We start from the raw sequence: 24,769 nt of genomic DNA, 5'->3' as shown, positions 1-24,769 counted from the left end.
TGCAAAATATTAAATACAGTACTGGTATGTATAAAATCCACTTTACAAATGTTGCAGATGGCAAGTAATTTAGCACACTAGGTTGTACAGTTCAGATTGCTGCCTCACTGCTTCATTTAACCTTTAGTCATTTATTATAAAATTATAAACTTCAGAAAAAGGAAATAACGAAACCAATAATTTTATAATAAATAACAAAAATAACGAACAACAAACAACTGACATAAACGACGATGAAACGGAAAATTGAGATGTGGGCATCGCCGTGTATCGGAAGAAAATTAGCTTGGGGACCACGTGATGAACAACGGATGGATGACGTTAGCCTTCAGAACTATATTCACAAGGAATCTGGTTGGTGGCATGACGTGAGGTAACATGACGGCACGTCCTGTGTGGATGTCGGCATTTGAAATATATTGAAGGATCTTTTGATGGGACGAGACAAAACATGACAGCCAGTGTGAATTAGGCTTTGCTCAGTGACGTTGCCTTCTGTTCTCCCTTGACGCCCAATGTGCATCGACAACCTGACATGACGGTGTCATGACGTGATGTGACGTGACGGCCAGTGTAAATCGGCCTCTAAAGCAAAGTTTCTCGGAAAGAAATTTTTGACTCTGACGTTGGCTTGAGTGACTATGTCGGCGTCTGCTAAATGGTTTGCTGACGTTGGATTTTAACTTATTCTTGTCATGAAAACTTTTATCATAGATGTGGATTTTGTGCTTTTGCACCTTTTTAGTCATGATTTTATCATTTAGCTTTATTTTTGTGGCATAATACATAGATTGATGACGTTATTTTAGTGAAGTAACCTTTTTTAAGTGTGACGAAGTGAACTCTGTGGAAGTGGAAAAATAAGTTGCATCAGTACTGGATATGTAAAAAGGGAAAAATCATTAGTGAAGCCAAACAAACTATGTTTCTTGCCTAATAAATATTGTTTGTTGATTGCATTTACGGTAGCAACTAATGTTGATATTTTGAAAATTGTCGGCGAACTGTCCTGTTGTGTTACATCTCAGCAGTTTGCGAAACAAAGTTTGTCTAGAAGTTTCTTTATGAAATTATTTTGGCCATTAATGTATTTAATTATCGTCATTGCCTTAACTCAAGAGTATATTGTGACTGTTTGTGTCACGAATTATATAGGATAACTTCACCTACAGCGTGCGGTGTTGGACTGGAAATGAAGTGTTGAGGTTACCGGTACGGTGCTCCCAGCTGTTGACGATGCCTGCCGTTTTGTTAACGTCTAGAACTGACCTACAACTGAAACACTGGAGTTGTTTTTTACGCAGCGACGCTACTCTTTTTTATATGTGTTAAGTTTTCCGCGATGTTGTTCCACACGGCTATTTCATGTTTACATATAAGGAAATTACATTGTAGCTTGAGCCATGGGTGGGGGGGGATTTGTAAGTGAGGTGACAAAAGACTGATGAGAAATGCCGGTCAAAGAGTAGAATCTTTGGCCAAGAGCACGTTTCAGTCCCATCTGAGCGTAAAGTGTATGTTATTGAACATATGTGCTCACACACCCTTGTGAAATAGTGTGTTTGAGGAATAGTGACGTGTAAAACAGACGAGCATTGTTTACTTTTGCCTTCTATATGAGAGGAGATTCGGAAATAAAATATTTATCAAAGAAATACCCTTTTTTAATTTTGTGTCTAGAGAAGCAACAATTTAAAAGTTGCGATGGGAAAAGCAAAAAGAGGCAAAAAAGGTGCCAAGGATGAGGAAATGTAAGTGGAGCTTACTTTGACACTAGCTGATATATTCAACACCACCTTACAAATAGAGCGAGAAAAGCATTTATATATTTTAGGCCAGCTGTTTTTGCTTATTATCGCCGCGAAGTGTCATCAGAAATGTGTTGTTTTTGTGGAGCATGAAGTCGAGTTTGTTTTCCATTAAAGAGCTATTATCCGAACGCTTGTGTCAGATATGAAATTCAGTGGCCCGCAGGCGCCGGTAGTTTCTTTTTTTTAACTTGAGTTTCAAGAATTTTACGTGTCAATTTCGTAAAATTTATCGCCTAATAGGTTTCATTATTACTGTATAGTTAAAGTTGTTACGTATTTCCCAGTTCTATTTAACGTGTGCATACTTTTTACTTTTAGTGAAGATGATGTTGGGGAATCGCAATTTATTGATGAAACACCTGTTAAAGGGAAGGAAAAGAAAGTTAAAACTAGGTGAGTAACACTGTTCAATTTTAGTGTACTTTTTCATCCTAATTTAGTGCCATAATTTCATTGAGAATTCATTCCAGAACTAATACTACTGTAAAACTGGTTGATCATATTAAGGAAGTTAATCGTCAGTTAATCATTTAGATGGCGAAGTACATCCACATGTTTGGTTTCATGTTAATTTGAGGATATAGAACTGGCTTTCATGACAAGTTTCAGCCACAGCCAGCCTTGCATGGTGATTGTGATGCTCAATATTTGGCAATATCAAAATAATAATAATTTCTGTAGCTCGTTATGTACTGGTGCTTGTCTTCAGATTTTGGCACCTGTTAAGGGTTAGGCTGACCATTATAGTGTGTGTATGCGGTAGTGCCTGAAGGTACTTAAGTGAATTGTGCCAAACCTAAGAAGTTGCTATAGACCCTACCTTGTGCAATTTGTTTACAGTCATCCTTTTTCATGCAGAGTGACAAGTATTTATTTTCTCTTCATACATTTTCTTGTGATCGAATATTATGTTTGCTTCCTCATGGCGTATTGAGCTATTAATTGAAATTTTTGCATTCAGCTTGCAGAGCTGTGTGCCATCACTGCTGTTAAAAATGTTATCTTGTTCTGATGAAGAGACATCAGACACTCCTTTGCTATCTAGCTTAAATCAATATATTTACTGAGATTCTTGTGCATGTACAGAGCAGTGTTTGTGCAGGGATGACGCAATGGATTTGCATTTTGGAGGACAGTCAATTCAAGCAATTGTTGAACCATCCAGATACATGTTTTGCGTGGTTTACATAAATAATTTCATGCAAACGCAAGAATATTTCCTTAGAAAAGAACACTTGCTTTCTCCCTGTATGTTAATCAAATCAGCTTGTGCACCGTTTCTAGTTATTTTGCCATCTCTACAGCTTTAAATGCAACTCTGCCGAGCTTTTCTTTCTGATTGTGTTGTTAACAGGTATGAATGGTTATCCTTTGTGTCATTATTGCCAATGGTTCATTATTACACAATGATTGATAATAGTTGTGTACATAGAGATTTATTTTCTCCTTTTATAGATATTCATATTTATGTCAATGAGCTCTTGGTGCACCCATTTCTCTTCATTCTGTGTCATTAAGGCACTTCTTACCCCTGTCATTCATCTCTACAACTGAGTGGCTCAGCAGAACAAGGTCTAGAGTTATTTGTCAACTAGAGTTAGTTTTGAGATAAATCAAGCTTTACTGAATTTACATTTTTAACAGACACGTGTTTTACATAATTCCCTTTAGGCTTAACATTACAAAACTAATGTACCTTTTGCCTGTAAATGACAAGAGTTTGCATGGGCTACGTCGGACCTTAAATAATTTACGGACTATTAATATTCTGTTTTACTACTGCATTTTTTTAAAACTTTTATTACAAATAGGCTATAACTCAGTTGAAATAGGGGATGTTTGCTAATGAAACTTTGCTGACCTCAATTTGTGTAACTTTCTATCGTAAGTTTCTAGACTCATATCAAAATCAACACCGAGCGAGGTGGTGTAGTGGTTAGCACGCTGGACTTGCATTTGGGAGGACGATGGTTCAAACCCGCATCCAGCCGTTCTGATTTAGGTTTTCTGTGATTTCCCTAAATTGCTTGAGGCAAATGCTGGAATGGTTTCTTTGAAAGGGCACAGCCAACTTCCTTCCCCATCCTTCCCTAACCTGATGTGACTGATGACCTCGCCATTTGGTCCCTACCCCCACATCAACCAACCAATCACAATCAACATGTGAAGTCTTAAAAGTATCTTCAGTTTCTGCTTTGAGATTTCTGTAGAGTATCTGATACACAGGAGGTAGGCCTACACATTTTGAGGCATGTGATATAATTGTATTTCAACTGGAATTCACATCCCTAAAGGGTATTTCCTTGGAAAGTGCACAGCACAGGGTACTTCCCTGTCCGTTTATGCAGACTAATTTTTACACCTGTTGTGGTCTCAGGTTTGCATGGCGCATTTGATAATACTTTGCTTCCTGCTGTTCAGCTTAGTTGTTTGTTTCCTTTTTATGCACAATTCAACAGTGTCTTCAGATTCCGTGAATTTTGCTGTTATGTATCTTTGCTTTCTGGTCTCCAGACAGACAGTGAGCTATTGGCCTCATGTTGCTGTTTGTGGCAAAGCTTGATTCCCAACACACACTCTGCTGTTTGATGCTGTTCTGTTTTTTAGAGCTTGCACTTAAGGGAACACTGATCACTGCAAATGCAACAAACTGTTCCCGTAAATGTTTATACACACACACATATTTCAACACAAAGAAAGATACACGTGTACACTATACAATGGCTGACTGTAACATTAATATGGCGGCTCGTCAGAGCAGTTAGAGTACAAAGATCATGCTTTACGTGGTCGATGTGACCGATCGGTGGTGGTGGTGGTGGTGGTGGCAGCAGCGGCAGCGAACCTAGTGATCCATGACGAGACGAATCCCTTGGCCACGGTTTCTGCTGTGATGTTGGGTATAGGAGGAACAGCTTCCACTCAACGAGACATGCGGTCGATTGTGCGATTGTGGAGAGGATATATCTGTGGCCCTCTGACGGTGGCAGAGGGCTGATAAAGTCGATATGTACATGATGAAAACGTCCTTGCAGAATGTCAAACTTGCCCGGGGGGGGGGGGGTATCGCCGATTTTGTTGCGTTGGTAGGAAATGCAGCTGTGTGCCCAGGTTTTTGACAGTCCTGCTTAACATTTTTCCAAACAAAACACTTGGTGATGAGGCGTGTGGTGGCGAGGTTCTGCGAGGCGTCGAAGGCTTGTCGGTGCAACAAGGGACGGAACAACAGCCACAGAGTGCCAGTAGAAGAGTCGCACCACACTTCATCCGAAATGCTGGGGAACTTGGCTTTGGTAAACACAAGCAATGTTTGAGGCTCCATGAGGAGAGCTTGAGATTCCTCGTCAGAGGCCTGGAGAGCGGCGAGGTCAGATAAATTGACGATGCATGAGACAGTATTGATCCATAAAAAGAAATCAGTGAGGATGTTTTCGATGCCTTTGATGTAGTGTATCTCCGTAGTAAATTGAGAGACCAGGTTGAAGTGGCGGAAACACCGTTGGAGTTAAAGGTCTGAAGGACCTGGGATAAATGATCTTCGTGGTCCTCAGTCGACTTGCTGAAAATGAGGATGTCATCTAGGTATGCAAAGCTCTGTCGTAAGATTGAGTCAATGAAACATTGCCACATTTGTGCTGAATTCCTTAAGCCGAATGGCATGAAGTTGTATTGGAACAAACCGAGCGGCATGAGGATAGCAGTCTTTGGAATGTCTTCCAGCACTACAGGAATCTGGTGATAAGCACGTTTACAGTCAATCACACTGAAGATTGTGGCACCCGATAACATATGGGTGAAATTGTTTATGTTCGGCACTGGGTAATTGTCCAGGATGGTGCGAGCGTTTAAGTGTCTGTAATCACCACACTTTCAAAAAGAATCGTTGTGTTTGGTGACGGTGACAAGGTGAATCGGTGAAGACCAATTGCTGTCCGATGGCTGTAGAATGCGTGCCTCCAGAAGTTTGTTAATTTGCTGCCAGGTCACGCTAGTAGAACAACTGGCAGTGGTAATTATCTTGTGCGTCGTTCCGTCAGTGACGGAAGAGACTGCGAACTGCACACGAGGCTGAGTAACATCCTGATGTGAAGTTTTGGGATGAGTGGGACATGATGAGGCGTAGCTGTTAGTGCAAGTTGGAAAAGACAGCACAAAAGTCACATGCCTATTATGTGAGTGCAGCGTGTGCTTGTTTGGAGAGGTTGGGTGCGCGCGCAACACGAAGCAGATCGGGGCGCGCAGTGACTGACTGTTGTTAGCTTTGCCTTGAGTAACCAGTACGGGCGAGAGAGGCATTGGCGTTGTACGGGGAACGGCGATGGCCGCCAAATCACCTGGTTGGCGCGTGAGAAAGGGGGAATGTTTACTAACACCTGGGGTGGCTATCTGCGTTGTGGGCATGTTCGTGTCACGCGCGTGACTGTCATTAGGAGCACTGTTTGAAACACATGGCACTGCATGTGGTGGGTGCAGAGATCACTGAACGCAAATCGTCACACGCAATGAATGTTTTTAAACTAACTTGATGAGTGTCCATGCTGGTGTCTGCTGATGAAGGTCGATCAGGTGAAGGAACTGTGGATGGCAGTAGCAGCAGCGAGGTACGAGCCACGGTGAACTCGTCGAAAGTGTGAGCAATGCATTGTTTCAACTCATCGTTTTGCCAGTGGAGTTGCGCCGCTGCATCGTACTCTGACAGTAAATAGGTGACACAGGTCACAATTTTGTCCACGAGGGTGAAGCACTCGCAAACCAAATGACATGTTGCTACAGAAACGGAACGGCGAGCATATGGGAGGAGCCAATGATGTAGGTATGATGGACACGTCAGCACTTGTGTCGACTAGGAAACAAGCTGCGACGAAATGTTGGTCACGTTTAAAGGACCGCTTGGCCGAGAGGACAAGTGGATGAAGTGCAATGTTTGAGGATGCCTGTGAAGTTCCCCGCAGGACTTGGCATCTCTTAGATCCTGCGGTCAGCATTTGGGTGCTGGCAAGGTAATCTGCAATTCTTGGCCTCATCCCCAAAAATCTTGCGGTACCAACAGTACGGATGAGCTGGATCTGGTGGTGGCAGTGATCGTGACAGCGGAGGTGGTTTGTTGCCGTTGATCTGTTCCGGAACGTAAACTGGGACATATGGTGCGTGTGCGATTTTTGAGTGCTTGGAAAGAGGAGAGAGCGAATGAGTACTGCCCGGTGGTGTAGATGGCGTGGAGGCGGAATGAGCCCTGCCTCTGCCCGCAGACAGCCGGTAAACAGGCGACGTAGTGCCAATCAGCGGTGAGAGGTGTGCTGGTTGTTTTTGATGCAGAAGTGCATACAGCTGATCTGCAATGTGAAGGCAAAAGCTGATAGACTCGAAGGAGTGTGGTAGCAGATGTATCTGCAGGTTGGTAGGTAACTTGGCAGACCGTACCACCCACTGGCGAAGGCGGCACCAGAGTTTTGACGGAGTGCAGTCCCCCAAGTGTTCCTCATACAGGATCTTGATTATTAATTCCTGTGGCGAGCAGGCGAGTTGGTCCAATATTTTCTTCTTGACAAACTCGTATCTTGGCAGTGGCGGTGGTGAAAGGAGGAGGTCACAAATTAAATCTGAGTGGTCATGGAGGTGAGTGATGAGACATAGAAATTTAGAGTTATCGTCGGTCACCTGATGCAATTTGAAAAGGTGCTACACAAGTGCGAACCATGAAATGGGGCTGTCCTCGTACAAAGGTGGTAGCTTTGGCAGATGGCCAGGGGGAGGGAGGACGAGGGTGGCTTTCGGCGTATGTTGGAAGGCCTGCTATCCTGTGGTAGGATAGGCTGTCCTGTAACCCGGCACTACTAGCGTGGGTGTGTTACTAGCAAACACGTCCCAAACAATGGCCGGTTGCAATGTCCCTGATGAGTCATGCAAGCAAGGTGCTGCAGACACGGTCGGTACCATGGGAACGAATGGATGAGCAGCGCATTAGGTGGGCCCGTAAACTGGACCGGAGGTTAAAGGCACAGTACCAGCAAGAGTTTTCTGTGCACATTGGAAATGCACCTCGTATTGTAGGACCATAATCACTGGTGAAACCTGCTGGCTGTCACATTGTCATGCTACAACGTTCCTGGATGGCGAAGCGCTGTCGGGTGTGCTCGAACCCATGTGGTCGAAAAACTGGGCGACAGATCTGGTGGTTGCACCTGGCGAACTTGATGTTGAAAAATGTCCATTATTAAATTGTGAGGAAGGCAAAACTGGCATAACTTGATAGTAGTTGACCGCCTGTGCGTTTTGCACAAATGGCGGCATTGCACACGGCACTACTGTATCAAACGTTGTGGCGCGTAGAGGTTCAAAGCACGTGTGCGAATTTGGGTACCTTTGAACACTACATGAGCGATCGATCGCTACATGATTCTGGAAATAGGCCACTTCACTTTTCACATGTTGGCATGCACAGTCCAGTGACATGAAACCTGAGTCCATTGTTTGAGGTAACAGTGTAACACTTGGCCGTTGTAGAGCTGTAAAGTTTGAGGTTAACTTCGTTGGAGATCGCGAATCACTGTCCGTTAGTGGCGAAACAACCGTTGGCAGGGAATTGGAGTGGCCTGGTAGTAGTAGCTAAGCCTCCAAATCTTCATATAAAACGTTGGGTGAGGCAGCTATGGCGTCGAGTGTAAAACCTGTTGATTCCACACAGTCGGTGTGGGAGTTGTGGAAGACGTAGAGACTTGGGGGTCACCAATATGGGAAATGGGAATACGGATAACTGCATATGCAGCAAACTGTGCCCATGACGCATATATTTCAGCACAAAGAAAGATATACGTGTACACTGTACAAGGTACAAAGGCCGACTGTCACAGTAACATGGTGGCGCATCGGAGCACTTACAGTTCAAACATCATGCTTTACGCAGTCAATGTGACCTATCGATGCCACACACTGATATTCCTTGAAATGCAAATTCTCTGTTTCCCAACTGTTGTGATTGTGATGGCCAACAAGATTTTAATAAATTCTGTGCCTGACACCAAGTGTTGTTTAAATTGAAACTATCATTCCTGTTTATAAGGTTTTCTGACATCTGTGTTTTGATACACTGCTGAAGTATTTTGTCCCAGAAACTTGCCACATGGACTGTGATAATGGTGTCTTTGTATTTCATTCCATGACTGCAGGCTGTAAAAAATGAAAGTGATGAATATTTTGAGAGTTGGTAGTGTGGACTGAAACAAGAAAAATTTCCAAATAAGCATGAGCTGTTAAATGCACACCTACAGAGCTATGGGCACTTGTTCATCTTTGCTATTGTTAAACACATCTATTCTATTGCCCAAGTGGTTTAGCTCTTATGGTATGCATTTTAGAGTCCATGTGTACTGGATATTTTTTTCTTGTTTTGGTCTATATTATCGGCCCTCAAAAGTATTTGACACTTTATTCAACACCTTGTGTATTCGAGGCAGTGCTTGGTGACAACTGATTGGCTTGGTTGTTTTAGTAAGGTTGTCACTGATGTTCCTTGCATCTCTTTTCACTTGTTCTGATAGTCTGCCCTATGTAAGATGTGCCACATTCACATGCAATGTGACGCACACACACACACACACACACACACACACACACACACACACACACACCCCTAGCTTTCGGACACCCAGATTGTTTCAGAATGAAATTGAATCTTCAGTTGCACATATATTTTTATTTCACTTTACTTTTTTTGAGATATTAATTGTTATCTTCAGAAGCCTACAAAATTAGTGATATTGTAAATTTTTAGACCTCAGCTGTACATTTACGTAAAGTAGAAGAAACTTGCTTAGTAGGTGTGGTTCATTTACTGTAAATTAATTTATCATTCCAGTAAAGTGAAATAAATATATCTGTACAATTGATGGTTGGATTTTATTCTGAAATATATATTACATTTGCTGAAAAATAGCACTTACGGATAAAATAAAAGACCTAGATTGTCTTTAACATTACAAAAAAATACTTTGTATCTTAGTTGGAGGGAGCGAAATACACTGGATGCCATGTCTTCTAGGAATCTAGTGATATTTCAGGTTATTGAGCCTGGTAGATTAGCGATATTTTGCTTTTCGTCCTTGGTCTCAGTCTCGACTTCTTTCTCAGGTGTTGTTAATTTTGACTTAATTGCCCATTCAATTTTATGATCAGAGTACCCACTTCTTTGGAACACTGTGTTGTAATTCTACATTTTGGGTTTCCTTGCCTGAAAGTGTTCAGTCTCTGTGGGCCAGAGTTTTTAGCACTGAATTTCTTTGCTGGATGGTGATAGCTCAAGGCATGGAAATAGAGGTAGGTGTGCATAGGTTTTCCACATACATTGTGAACCAGGAATCCATCCACTGTTCTCTAAACTAACATGTCAAGGATAAGTAGTTAACCCCCCTTTTCAGGTTTCATCTGAATTTTATATTGTGATGGATGGAGTTTAAACATTCTAGGAACGCTAGAAGCTTTTAGACCCCATGTGACCACACCACAAATGTATCATTCGTGCACCGATGGAAAGACATGCGTTTCAACTTTGTGGATTCAAGTGTGTTTGCTTCAAAGTGCTCTTTGTATAGGTTCACCACAATAGGTGACAATGGACAACTTCTTTGAAACAGGATATAAATAATAGGAATAAAATAGCTAGTAATATTGTTACACCTACATACCATCTGGCAAAATAACAGAAACACATTCTCAGCAAGTACGTGATGAAGTGTGAACACGTTTTCTACAACTCTGTTGACTTTGTTCACTGACTTAGTCAATTGTGGCTCCATGGTACGGATACAATGGTTAGTTTTGATGTAGGATTCTCTTTAGAATTCCACATTCACCTTTTGTTTCATACAATTTTTTAGGCATGTTCGAATATCTAACAATTCCCTGTTCAATGGAAAAGATAAGGGGCAGTCAAATGAAAGTGGGACAGATGCAAAAATAGCAAGCAAACTGTTTATTCTAAATTATTTCATGTCAAATCATTGAGGTCCTGGCAACCATGCATGAAGTATCAACATAAACTTTGTTTACTTGTTTGATATGTAATATCATGAATTTTTTTCCAATTTTTATGATGGCATCTTAATGCAAAATGTTAATTTTGTTTCTTGAGAGTGCATTGTAAGGTGTGATTGGCTTGGTACGTAATACGGAAAGTCATGCATATGTCAAAAATGTTGCTTGTCACTATCTAGTTCCAAGCACTTCATACTTACTGTTCAGATACATCACCCACCAGGACCTGATCACTGCAGGCAAACAGTCTCGGCTCACATACCAGTGCAATAATTACACCCGTTTTGAAATATTGTAAGTCAACTGTCAGTCAAACCACAAACCAAGTAGCAACACTGCAATCAGTAATTTGTCTCATTGCACATTCATTTTACACTTAAATAAGGACCATTTTGCTTCCACCAATTTAGAAGAGACCTGACATGGAGTATACATTCCAGTCATTGTGTTGATTTCTACCTGACATAAAATAAGGGAGAATGGAACATCACAAGTGTCATTTTCAGACCAATAAAAGGACAATTATGGCCCATGTTGATGGATATATCTAACTCTTGCCTCACTTTCATCATCATTCACTTTCAAAATAATTCCTAGATGCCAGAAGGAATCATTCACACAACCAAAACAGCAATTAGCATGCACACGAACTTCAGGCATTAACAGCTCACTTCAAGGGAAGTAAAAAATGGCACTGAAACTGGTATCACAGCTGAGGTGCTTGGCTCAAATCTGAGTTACTGGAAATGATAAGAAGTGGTGCATGGGTCCGGTTCCAGAAACAGTTCTTGCAGTTGAAAACCATGCAGAAAGACAACTACAATCCTCAGCTAGCTCCAGGTTTGTAATAAAGAAAAGTGACACTTGTTGCAAGTTGTCCTTGATAAAATTGAAAAACTTCCACATCGCTAGGTATTTTTCCACAAAACAGTCCAGACTTGCTTTACTGAGAAGCCTTTTCAAAGTGCCAACAATTCCATCATGGGGAGATTTACTGTGGCTAGTTGAAAAAAATAACCAAGTGCATTTGATTTTGAAGTCATGTTCATGATTTCATATATTCAGAAAATTCTTGCAGTTTCTGTACTATGCAGCACAACCATCTGTCAAATATTCAGTATCACTTATAAGCAATACAAGTTCTGTTTTCAAGAACTGCAATACAGTCTTATGCATTTCATAAACTATGGCTACATCGTGCTCTAAATCGTCAGAAATAATGCAGAGGTGTTTTGATTGCAAACTTTGGTCTTTCTTATAGTACACACATTCTGTGTGAATAGTAAATCTGCCATTACTCCAGTAAGAATGTTATGCTTTGTCATGCACAACAAAGCTGAAGATTTCATAGAAGTCCATCAACATTAAAACAGTTCCTTCTTGAAGAGTTTCCTTTCTCATTTTCAAATAATTAACCTGAGATTTTGCATTGAAGGAATGGGCTGCAAGTTTCTCTATCTTCTCTACCAGCTATTCGCAGATTTCTGACAGTGTTTTTGCATGAAGAACCAAATTCATCCTGTCAGTTGAAACCAACTGCCTGTATTGAACTCTTTCATCGGGCTCAAAATCTTCTACTTGATTTTGCAGGTGTTCGTGAAATAGGGATGTAGGAGACATTTGTCACAGAGACGAAGCATACAGGTTCTGTGATTAGTGTTGCAACTGTTTCGGCTGAAGGAAGTGTAGAAAAGCCTACTGTGTTTTTAGGACATTTATATTTGTGTAGAGGGTACGATTCAGGTAAAGTACTTAAAATCGCTCATTTCTGTTCATGTACATTTTTCCTGATGCTCACTTCGTCTTTCTTTCCTAGCATTATTCTTGAGTTTTCATCATCCAAATAGAAATTTTTTACTTTGCCAGCTGTTTCCTGTGGTAATACCTTTCTTGTGTTCTGTCCAGGCAGTGATAAAATTCTCTTTTGTTCGAAAAGAGTATGTGCCCGGCATACCAAATATTCAAAGACTTAAAACATTTCACATCCCTTTAGTCGAGCGCAAGCCTCTGGCACAAGAGTCAAAATTAGATTTTTTCTGGATTATTGGAATGTTTCATTTTCTGTTTTTGTTTGTTTCATTAATTTATCAAAATGGATTATTTTCTGTTTATGGTCATAGTTTCCATTCTCATATTTCTCTTTCAGTTCAACATTGTATGCATGTGAAAGTTTATTTTGTAATGTGTCCGTTTCAGCGTCCAGTTTTCATTTGGCAATTGCAGCTCTCCTGTGATGAGAAATAGAATGCAGTTTAGCTGGAGACAGTCCCAAATTTGATAAACTTTTCTAGTTTATTTTTTTATAGAGACTGAATAGTCCAGTCTCCAGTTTTACTGGTACCCTCTGAAGTAGTTCCTCCATTTCCGTTCTTGAACAATAGAAAGTCTCTTCTCTCTTGGTTCCTCTGCTTGCTGTAATGTAACTTAATGCAAGCCAGAAGACACTGTTTTTTTGTGGCACCTGAAAGGATCAATATACCATTTTTTATGTAGTGAGGTTCTTAATAAATATATTTTGTTGTGTTTAGAATGTAAGTACATTTTATGAAATGACAAAGACAGAACATGACTGTGCCATAATAGTAACTCCTGCTCTTCTTCAGTGTAATGTCTCTGGGAACATTCTCTACTTCAGCATCCTTCCATTATTTAACATAAGAGACGTGATAATAGGGTGTAAATAAATTTCACTTAACTAATAGCAACCACAAAAAGTCAAGAATCGTTGTCTTTTGGAATGTGCGTTGCAGAGGAACTTGTGCAGGAAATTTTTAAATAAAATTGGAAAATTTTGGCAGTTTACTATTTTTTTTAAGGCAGCAGTTAATAACATTGTGTAAAAAACAGAGTAAGTAATATCAGGATGTGAATAAAATATTGATTTCATTGTATGTCACCCATAAATGGTTTACTGCAGTCGAGTATTTTTTATTGAGGCGTTTTCAGTATTGCCTTTTATTTCTTGATTTTGCTATGGTGTCTTCATTGGTTCTTAATGATTCTATAAAAGCTTGTACAAAATCCAAAGTGGGGAAATGGAAAAAAATAAATTAATTTGTAGGCAATGACTTTGTCATCTTTACAAAAACAAGCAATGTAAGACAAAAGAGATGGATGTGGTTTCCAAAGACAACACTATTCTCATATATATATAATAGAGGGAAACATTCCACGTGGGAAAAATATATGAGATGATGAGACTTACCAAACAAAAGCGCTGGCAGGTCGATAGACACATAAACAAACACAAACATACACACAAAATTCTAGCTTTCGCTTTTGTCTTCTTTCCCTCTCCTTCCCTCTTTCCTGACGAGGCAACCGTTGGTTGCGAAAGCTAGAATTTTGTGTGTATGTTTGTGTTTGTTTATGTGTCTATCGACCTGCCAGCACTTTTGTTTGGTAAGTCTCACCATGTCCTAGTTCAAAAATTACAGGAACTGTAATATTATGTTCACAGTGACAGGTAAAGTTTTCTAAAAAATGGTTACAAAAACCTCTAATTTATTTATTCTTTTCATATTGCTGCAGTCATTTAATCAAGTGCAATAAAATTTGGGAATTTGTCATAGGGGTTCCTAAAATTTCATCACACAAACTTTGAAAGTTTTGTGTGCGTGCATATGTGTGTGTGTGTGTGTGTGTGTGTGTGTGTGTGTGTGTTAATACATTCATCCCACTGTGAGACAAGATGGTTGCTGCCTTCATGGAAAAATGTTGGTGGCTGACAATGGATCCGAGATTGTACCCAGGTGTGCATCTCTTCGACTGAAGCAAATTGGTGGCCACAAATGTCTTTCTTCAGGCCTCCAAAAATATTGAAACCTCCTGGGGAGAGTTGGGGACTATATGGAGGATGTTTATGGGCTTCCCAGTGGAACTTCTGCAGCATACTCGAAACAACCTTGGCAGCTTTATGGCCAGATCTGTGTGTCACAGTATAAATAGAAAGCCTACATGCACATACCTCTATCTCCACATCTTGAGCCATCATTATCCGTCACAAAGAAATTTGCTGCTGTAGACTTTGGTCTATAGAGCTTGAACACTTTCAAGCAAGGAAATCCTTGTTGACGAATTAAAACATCTAGAAATAGTTTTCTTAAGAAATGTATACTTACGTCAGGAAATTGAACAGGTCAAAATAAAGTAATTCTGAGAAGTATGATTAGACTGAGACAGAGGAAGAGAATCTAAAAATTGCTTATCTATCTTATGCAGACCCCATATCGGAAAAGATGGTAGGTGCTTACAGAAATGTGCCATTCAGTGTATTTTCTCCCTTGTGTTCTTTGTGATATTGAAGATGATCTAGGTTTCCAAAAGCCAGGTATGTATGAAATTCAATGCAAATGTGGCATTTCTTACGTGTGTTGGACTATCACAGCAGTACAAATGTTGGATTACGAGAACAGTAGACAAGAGAGGCAAGTAACAGCAACATACTTGACTAAAACAATTTAGCAAATCAGATGTCACATAGCACTGCCTTGAATATAATCATGAAATGAAACAGTGTGACCAGAAGTGTGATTCATATGCCAAAATTTTAGGAAAGCATAATTAAGGAGCCTTTCAAAATAAAGATGTCGGGAAACCTAATAAACAGGGACAGCGTTTCAGTTCAAATAACCCTTTGTGTCTGGCACTCAATGTATTAAAATCTCCCTGACCATCACATCCACCAGACTTGGAAAATGCTGTAGAATTTAAGTTTCATGGAATACCAGTAAAAATTGTGGAAATAAAAGGGAGTAGTAGGCACTTGGAGTCAAACTCGTCTGTAAATACTAACATGGGATCAACATTAGTTCAGTCTAATTGGAGTCTGGGCAGTAAGAACACACAAACAGGGAAACTCGCAGCAACTGAGGAAGACAGCTGTGTTGATGAACAAAATATTCTGTATTAAATGGAAACAACAACTCAGCAGAACACCTGTGAACAAACTATTAATTTACATCTCCTCTTGTCACTGCAAGGATATTTTAAATGCATTGCACACTCGTAATTGGAAAATGGAAGCTACGACGCCCGCCTAATGCATACTTTCTGATTATGTGGTGACAAATTACAATCGGTAAAATCTTTAACTCAGCAGTCCTCATTCTGGTGACTCAGAAAGCCTACAGATTCTTTAGTCTATAGCAAAACCAGCAGGATCACCCATCAGCTGTGACTCACGACAGTATAAAGATGGTGGACACTCCTGTTTCCACCATATACAGTGTGACAACCATGATATCACTCACTACACCCACAAACATTAATAAATAATACGAAAAATATTTAATTAAAAGAATAAAATGAAATTAATGGGACAGCCACTCCAATTAAGAGTTTTCGTTGTGAAAAACTAAATAAGCATCAGTCTGAATAATGAAAGCATACCAAACCAAATATAAACCCAAAAATAAAGCAAATGCCATCCTTTGCAATCAACAAAATCAGCATATAAAAAAATGAAAAACAAATCGGTATCGGAAATTTCATTGGATTTCTACACTGATGAGCCAAAACATTATGACCACTTGCTTAATAGCTTGTCTGTCTGTCTTTGAAATGAAATACATAATTGATTCTGTATATCCGACAGTTTGTTGGAATTGCAGTCAAGTCTTCAAAGGAAGCACCTGAGCCATGAATTCATAACATCCAGAAACATATGGCCCCAGCATGCCAATTTTGATTATTTTTGAGTGGTGCATATGGGGCCTGAAGATGACATAATGAATTGCTGAAACTGGTAGTGAAAATAAAATAAAATAACATCTCAGTTGCACAGCTGTTTGACGAATTTCGCTGTTAAATGTTTGTCTGTAGGTTTGTGGAGGATTACTACCACTGGTCCCATGCAAGAGCAGGAGAATGTCTCCCCTAGCATAATACAGCTCCTACCCGTTGTAATGTTATGTGAGCCTCACTGCCCTTTTCTTAACTAATTTGTGTCTAATTTTATTCTGAGAAGCTCAGTAATGCATGTAAATACTGTAAATGTAAATGTGATTCAAAAAGTACTTGAAGTGAAGTGCAGCGCAGCTGGACAGCTAGAAACTCTTTAGCGTGCAATCCCCGCACAATAGTAGTTGTGAATCTTTGAGTGTGCACTGTAAAAAAGGGGACGTGTTGCTAGGTAGTCACTCAGAACGTATTGTTACATTTAATGAAAATTGTCATTTTAGTGATAAAACTGAGTAAAATATGTGTAAGAGTTGCCATACATTTATGTATACAAATTTTCTGGAAGTGAAGAATAGAAATATCTTATTTTTGGAAAAGGAAGTGAACTTCATTGTCGTCGCCGTCTATCAATCAGCAGAATTGTAAGTGTACAAAGTTCACTAAAATACAGGAAAAGAAATGCATTCTCTATAGTTTTCATTCAATACATAACAACCTCTCATAATTTCTTAATTACAGTAATTGGATTATGTTTTTGTAGTATGGTGATGAACTCCACTGACCATTCTTGATGTAGCAGGACATGTAGTTTGAAGGAAGTTTGTGTGCCAAGCAATCTCCTTTTCTCATGAAAAGCAGATTGCTGTTTGATCTTATTTACTTACAACAGTGGTCCCTTAGGTATGATAAGCTACGAAAACTTGGGCTCAAAGCTATCTGTTATACGCCCAAGTAACCAATAGAGTCATACTTTAAATCTTAAAGAACAATAACTTCCTCCAAATTATAATACGTCACCAACTAGTGCAGAAGCTGATCATTTAAGGAGGCAGCTACCAAAATTCAGGTACCAGTTAAGACTTAAAGTAGTCTCAATCAAAATCAATCTCACTCTCTCTCTCCAAACACATATGTAAATATTCATATTATTAAGATAAAAGTCCTTTTATACCGTGCTGTGTTCGTGGTGCACTACATGTTTCAAGCCACTGTTCACCTTGATTATGGCATTTATGGAGATGAGCATCAACCTAATGTAGCAAAAATGTGATTCGCTCGAAGAGCTGACATGTTTCCCTTGATGGAAGGTTGAATCCAGATTCTCCCATGCCCACTGCAATCATAATTGACAATGTCGTTGGGTCAATGTGTGAATATGTAGGGGTGGTCTGCTGTGGAGCCCCATGTTCGACAATGTACGATGAACAGTGTGCACCGAAACACTTCTGTTTTACCAACATTATGCTGTTTCAGCAGAGATGCCACAGATCATCATCTATTCTACTTTACACAACAGACAAACCTCCAAACCACGCGTTCTGTGAAGAGTCATGAATGTCCAACCATTTAGCGCCTAGTGGTAGTTTTGTTGTCCTCCTACCTTTTTTCGTAGTTGCTCAAGACATTAGCACGCGAACATTTCACCAGCTTCGCCCACTCAGGGGCTCAGCATTCATTTGTTGAGTATGGGCTTGGCGACCCCAGGGTTCTTGAGCTGGGATTTGGTAAGCGCCACCAGTCCTCTGTCACCATAATCTCTAGTCATACTTAAACGACCACCGTGCGGTGCAGTGGTAGAATGTTGTATGTTTCGGAGAACGGGGGTCTTTAGTAACAGGGCATTAGAGTGTGCCATAACCTTTCATTGTAATTGAGCAGAACGGGGAAAGCTTTGAGAAGATATCCCCTTTCTATATTCACAAGGCTTTGGAACGTATTGCTGGGTCTCTGAACAGTGTCAAACAACTTCGTAATGGAACACTTGTAGTTGAAACTGCTAATTCCAACCAAATATCTAAGCTTCTGGGATGTAAGGCCTAAGGTAACTATCCAGTCGAGGCTGAATTGCGTAACACCCTTAACTATAGTAAGGGCGTAGTTACCTGCCCCGAAATAATGGAGGTGGACCCTGTGGAGTTAAGTGAAGAATGGAAGACTGTGGGCGTCATGGAGGTGCAGAATTATATGAGGAGAATCAATGGGAAATTGGAAAAATTGGCAATGTTTATTCTAATGTTTAATACTTCCGAATTACTGGAATATATCTGTGCAGGCTATATCCGCCTCAAGGTTTGCCCATTTGTTTCTAACCCCATGTGATGCTATAAATATCAAAGATTTGGCCATACCACTATGGGATGTAACGGGAAGGCTGTGTGTGGCAATTGTGGAGGCTCCGTTCGCGAGTCGGGGACTTCTTGTACACTTCCACCGAAATGTGTAAACTGCTCTGGGGATCGCCCAGTGTGGAGCAGAAAGTGAGGGGTTTACAATGAGGAAACGAAAATTCAAGAGTTGAAAGTAAAGAGATGCATACCCTATGGTGAAGCTAAAAAGGCTTACAAAGCCATTGCATCAGCCCTTAAGACGTCAATAGCTAAGTGTGATGCCTCCTCACAAACTCAGATCACAGATTCAACTACGAGCACATGTACTTGTCGATGTACCTGTGGGGGAAACTCTCCACTTGCAACTGATGTTGTTTGGAAGCCGTCAGCAGTAGGCTTACCACCTAAGCCACATACCACTTACCAATATCAGAAGCCAACTAAGCCATCTCCGCAACCCAGGCAGCTGCCTCCACCTGTCAGTAAAGAAAAACATCCTTCGCAAAGTAGTTCTAAGTCCAAGAAAGCGGTAGGTAAGCCTTCGGATTGACGAGCGCTCTCACTTTCTGATGGCAATTATGCTCTTGAGGATATGGACTTCCAATTGGAGGAACCAGAGAGCACGGAACTGGCTAATGTTCTCCCTGGTAAATCACCGCCTCCGAGTGAGAAAGAAAAGAACCACCATCGCTAACCAATGGCTTCCATACGGACTTCTGTGTTGCAATGGAATTTGAATGGATATTGCTCACATTTGGAAGAATTGCAGCTGCTGCTCCAGGATAAATCTTTCTGCATCTGCTTACAAGAGACGCATCTTAAAGTCACACACACCTGCATTACGGGGCTACCACACATATGGGAAGGACGATGCTACTGGAGACGGAGCTAAAGGTTGAGTGGTTATTTTCCTTGATGACAGATGCCACTGCTCTCCTGTCCCTCTTACCACGACCATGCAAGCAATTGCTGTGAAAGTTCTCACATGCTTTACTATCACAGTGTATTCTTTGTACGTGCCCATCAATGACGCTTTGGATGCGGATGCACTGGCAGACCTCTTTCAGGCACTCCCACACCCATTCCACCTTGTGGGGGACTTGAGTGCTCACAATGTGCTGTGGGGCTCGGCTACAACTTGCTCCAGGGGTCGAATGATTGAGCAACTTGTCCATTCTGAGAAAGCTGCCTTCTGAACGCGGGTCAGATGACTCACTTTTCCACAGCTACAGGGTCTTTTTCAGCTATTGATCTTTGTTTTTGTTACCCAGCTATTGCAGACTTAGTTCAGTGGGAAGTGGCTCCAGATTTACATTCTAGTGACCACTTCCCAGTGTGGATTCATCTGCCGCCTAGGACGGTGGCCAGCAGGAGACCACGCAGGTGGTTGATACAAAGGGTAAATTGATTACAGTACAGTCAACAGGCTATTTTTGAATGAAAGGATTTTGCATAGGAGGCGGTGGTCCATATCACTCACGAGATCCAAAGGGCTGCCGCAGAGTCCATCCCCAGGTCTAGTAACCACCACAGACGATGGCCGGTACTGTGGTGGAATGACTAGTCGATTGGCAATCAGGGCCAGACGGACAGTTGTGCGGAACTTCAAACAGTGTCCAACTACAGACAATCCTCACGCCTTGAGGTCTGCGAGAGCACATGCGAGATGAGTGATCAAAGAATGGAAGAGGGCTTCCTGGGGGGAATTCAAGACTTCCATTAATTGGTCCATTTCCGCTGTGCACATTTGGGAATCACTAAGACGGATTTCAGCCTAGGGTAGTCCACATCCCCTTATGTCCTTGTCCAATAATGGGGTCTTGGTGGACACGCCAGAAGACCTGGCTCACGTTTTAGCTGAACACTTCTTTACAAGCTCCTGCTGTTTAGGTATTCCGTCAGACTGCAGAGTTAAGGAAGCTCAATTTCTTCCCACATGATGAGGAAGTCTACAACCTTCCATTCTCCATGTGATAACTGGAATCTGCTTTAATGCAGCCAGAGACACTGCTCCAGGACCTGATGAGATCCATTATGCCGTGGTTCGTGCCCTGAAGTGAAAGGTCAGCTCCTCGCTTGTTTGTCAGATCTGGTTTGATGGACAGTACCCCAAGACTTGTAGGGAGGCAATATTAATTCCATTCTGGAAACCTGGCAAGGACTGTAGTGCCCCTAATAGTTATCGGAGTGTTGCCTTTACCAGTTTTATGGGTAAGACTCTTGAACGCATGGTCAATAGCCTCCTCGTCTGGCTGCTCGAGTCCCGAGGTCACATGATCTGCTCTCAGTGCGGTTTCAGATGCTACCGTTCCACTCTTGACGACTTAATTCTACTGGAGACGGCGATGCAGGAGTCCTTCTTACACCGAAACCATTTAGTTTGTGTGTTTTTTGACCTCGAAAAAGCAAATGGCACTACTCGGAGGTACAACATCCTTTGCCCACTTCATGAATGTTTACTACATGGACGCCTGCCGCTTCTGATCCAATCCTTTCTGGAGGACCGGCATTTTTGTTATCGCATTGGCGGTGCCATGTCTGATTGCTTTGTTCAGGAGAATGGTGTGCCCCAGGGCAGTGTCCTCAGCGTCACATTGTTTGCCATCACTATCAATGGCATTTCCTCCACAGTCAGGAGCCCTGTCAAACACTCTTTGTTCGTGGATGACTTTGCAATCTTTTACTCTTCCTCTGATGTTACGACGATGATGATGCAGCTACAGTTGACCATTAGGAGGCTGGAAACCTGGGCCCAGACAACTGGTTTTCAGTTATGACCTGAGAAGACTCTGTGTGCACAATTTTAATAAACCAGAGCTTACACTGGGGGTCCATATTTTATGTTTTCAAGAAACTGTGCACTTTCTGGGTTTATTATTTGACTCGAAATTAATATGGCTCCCACATCTGAAAGACCTACGAACAAAGGTCTTCCGGTTGTTGAACATTTTGAAATGCCTTGGTGGAAAAAATGGGGAGCTGACAGGTTTGCATTTGTTTGATCACGCTTAGACTATGGCAGCGTGGGCTATGGATCAGTCCGTCCTTCCTACCTCAGAAAGTTCGATGCTGTCCACCATGAGGGCATTTGGATATTGACTGGAGTGAGTGTTTTGGACCAGCCCAGTTCAGAGTCTGTGTGAACCACCACTCTGGGTTTGGCGACATATCCTTTTGGCTTGACAGGTGCTGAAAATACCAGTGTCATCTCTGTCATTGGCATTTAGTTCAGTGATCCAACCCACCTTCGAACGATTGTTCAGGAATCGGCCTCAAGCGATCCCGCCATTTGGTATACGTACTGCGGACTGTCTCAAGGATCTGGATCTCTCGGGTATGAAAATACACACCCAGTGATGGAACGCACTGCCGCCTTGGTGTCTTCAGAGGCCTTAAGTGATTTTAAGCTTGACACTGTACAAGAGAAGTTGTACTCCAGATATGGTTTTTACGACTTTGTTTTCATCTGTTTTAAGTATGTACCATAGTTTTATCGTTATTTATACTGGTGGATCCCAGCAGGAGAATGCTCTCGGTTGGTCTGTGGTTGTCTCTGATAGGGTTTTTTAAGTGCATCTTCCAGAACAATTTACAAATTAAGATGCGAAGTTATATGGCATTCTGATGCACTGGAGAGGGTTCACAGACGTCATCTTAAGAGTTTTTTTGTCTGTTCCGACTCAGTGCGCTGCAAGCACTTCACCAAATGTATCCGGTAGACCCACTGATTCAGCTCATCCATGACTCCTTACAGTGGCTCCAGTGCCGTGGCAAGGAGATGATCTTTTGCTGGGTACCTGGCCACGTTGGGATACAGGGTAACGACATGGCTGACAAATCTGCCAAGGAAGCGTGTTGGGATGGTGCTGTCCATCAGTGTCCCATCCCGTTGCATGCCATTCTCTCATTTTCTGACAGATGCATCATGCGTCAGTGGGAGCCTGAATGGTTGCAGGTGTCAGGCAACAAACTGCAGTGGCTCAAATCGACCACAAAGGCTTGGCAGACTTGATGTCAGCCTCGCCACTGGAAGGAGGTTTTGCTTACCAGATTGCGCATTGGGCATAGCACTTTCACACATAGCTTCCTCCTTCGCCTGTGAAGTTTGTGGCGTGTTGCTTTCAGTTCGGCATTTTGTGGCTACGTGTGTCCTGTATACTGATATTAGGGCAGCCCTTGGTCTCACTGGAGATCTGCCCGCCATTCTCGCAGATACCTATACCAGTGTTATCAGAGTAGTGAAATTTTGTGAACTGTCAGGAATCATCCCTAAACTGGTGGGAAAGGGCAGCAGACTTTAGTACGTTACAAACTGCTCCGCATGTGGGAACAGCCTTCATTCTCACCTATGAGATTTCATGTTGAGTTTTTGTCAAGGTGCTGATGACCATGATGTTGAGTGCTCCCTCAAGCCAAATAATCATCATCAACAACAACAACAACAACATTTACCAGCTTCGCTGTTTTTGAGACACTCATTTACGGGCTCTGGGTAATAATAATCTGCCCCTTGTCAAAGTCATTTTTCTCAATGGATTTCCCCATTTGCAGCCCATATCTTTGCTAGGATGATTCCCCAACCATGTCTGCTCTGCTTACATACTTTCATTAACACGTCACATGCCTGCAACACTACCAGCTAGCATACATCATCATGGTGGGCAGTGGTCATAATGTTTTGGCATATCAGCATATAGCTCAAACAAAGTGTGTATCACAAATCTATGCACAGCTCCGAAAGCTGGTACTGCTATTTAAATTACTCTGTATAGCTCACATGAAGCCCACAATACCAGAAAACAACAATACTCAAATCGTCAAAGGCAGTATCCAACACTTCACTTTACTGAATACAGCTCAAATGAAGTTTGTAATGTGACAAACCCAAACCTCGCTCACGTATCTAATATTGAAAACCTCACCAACATAGTAAACCCATATCCATCATATCTACCAATCACAGATTTATGGTTCGGTGCCACCGTCAGCATTGCGTTTGCTCGACCCATTGCATCATTGCAGAATTTGACTAGCGACAGGAGCTATTAGGATGAGTCCGGTGACAAGTGTACTGGTGGAAGCTGGAGTTCCTCCATTGAAGATCAGACGTGCACAGCTGCTCGCCAGTTATGTTGCACACATTCATAGCTCTCCTGAACATCCTAATTACTGACGTCTTTTCCCAACCACGCTAGTTCACCTCCTGCATAGGCAGCCCAGGTCAGGGCTAATGATTGCGGTTTGTGTGCGATCGCTTCTGTCTGAACTGGAGTCCATCCCTTCACCACCTCCCCTCGAGGTCCATTCACGTACACCTTCATGGGGGTAACTGTAGGCCGAAGCTTCACCTGGACCTTTCACATGGCCCTAAGGACTCCATTAACCCTGCGGCTCTCTGCTGTCACTTCTTCTCGATTCTTGAAGTGTTCTGGGGCTCAATGGCTGATGGTAATGTTGGCTTCGCCTTTGTCCACAGAGGCCATATTGAACAGCATTCCTTGCCTGATGGCTGCAGTGTATTCACTGCAGAGCTGGTGGCCATATCTCTTGCAGTTTAGTGTATCTGTTCATGCCCCGAGAAATCGTTTCTTCTGTGTACTGACTACTTGAGCAGCCTACAAGCTATCAACCAGTACTACCCTCACCATCCTTTGGTGGCGTCCATCCAGGAGTCCATCTGGGGGTCCATCCAGGAGTCCATCTGGGGGTCCATCCAGGAGTCCATCAAAGCCCTGGACCGGTCCCGTCGTTCAGTGGACCTGAGGAGACATTGGTATCCCAGGCAATGAACTTGCTGACAGGCTGGAGAAACAGGGTATGTGAAAACCGCTTCTGGAGATGGGCATCTCTGAACCTGACCTGCGTTCTGACTTAGGCCGCAGGGTTTTTCAGTTGGAGATGGAATGGCATAACAGTACG

General features: G+C 41.9%; 1 protein-coding gene across 3 annotated transcripts in view; it reads left to right on the top strand.

Annotated features, from left to right (window-relative positions):
• The first annotated feature begins 1,475 nt into the window (after window positions 1–1,475).
• Window positions 1,476–24,769, top strand: part of LOC126175441 (eukaryotic translation initiation factor 5B) — a 392,901-nt gene continuing 369,607 nt past the window's right edge. For all 3 annotated transcript variants that reach the window (XM_049922245.1, XM_049922244.1, XM_049922243.1), the window contains exons 1-2: window positions 1,476–1,751; window positions 2,130–2,204. In XM_049922245.1, the coding sequence (XP_049778202.1) occupies window positions 1,705–1,751; window positions 2,130–2,204 (122 nt within the window). In that variant the 5' untranslated portion in view covers window positions 1,476–1,704. The remainder of the gene's footprint in view (window positions 1,752–2,129; window positions 2,205–24,769) is intronic.

The sequence above is a fragment of the Schistocerca cancellata genome, chromosome 3, assembly GCF_023864275.1.
Source record: "Schistocerca cancellata isolate TAMUIC-IGC-003103 chromosome 3, iqSchCanc2.1, whole genome shotgun sequence".
Taxonomy (NCBI): Eukaryota; Metazoa; Arthropoda; class Insecta; order Orthoptera; family Acrididae; genus Schistocerca; species Schistocerca cancellata.
This window is presented reverse-complemented; position numbering and strand designations above follow the sequence as displayed.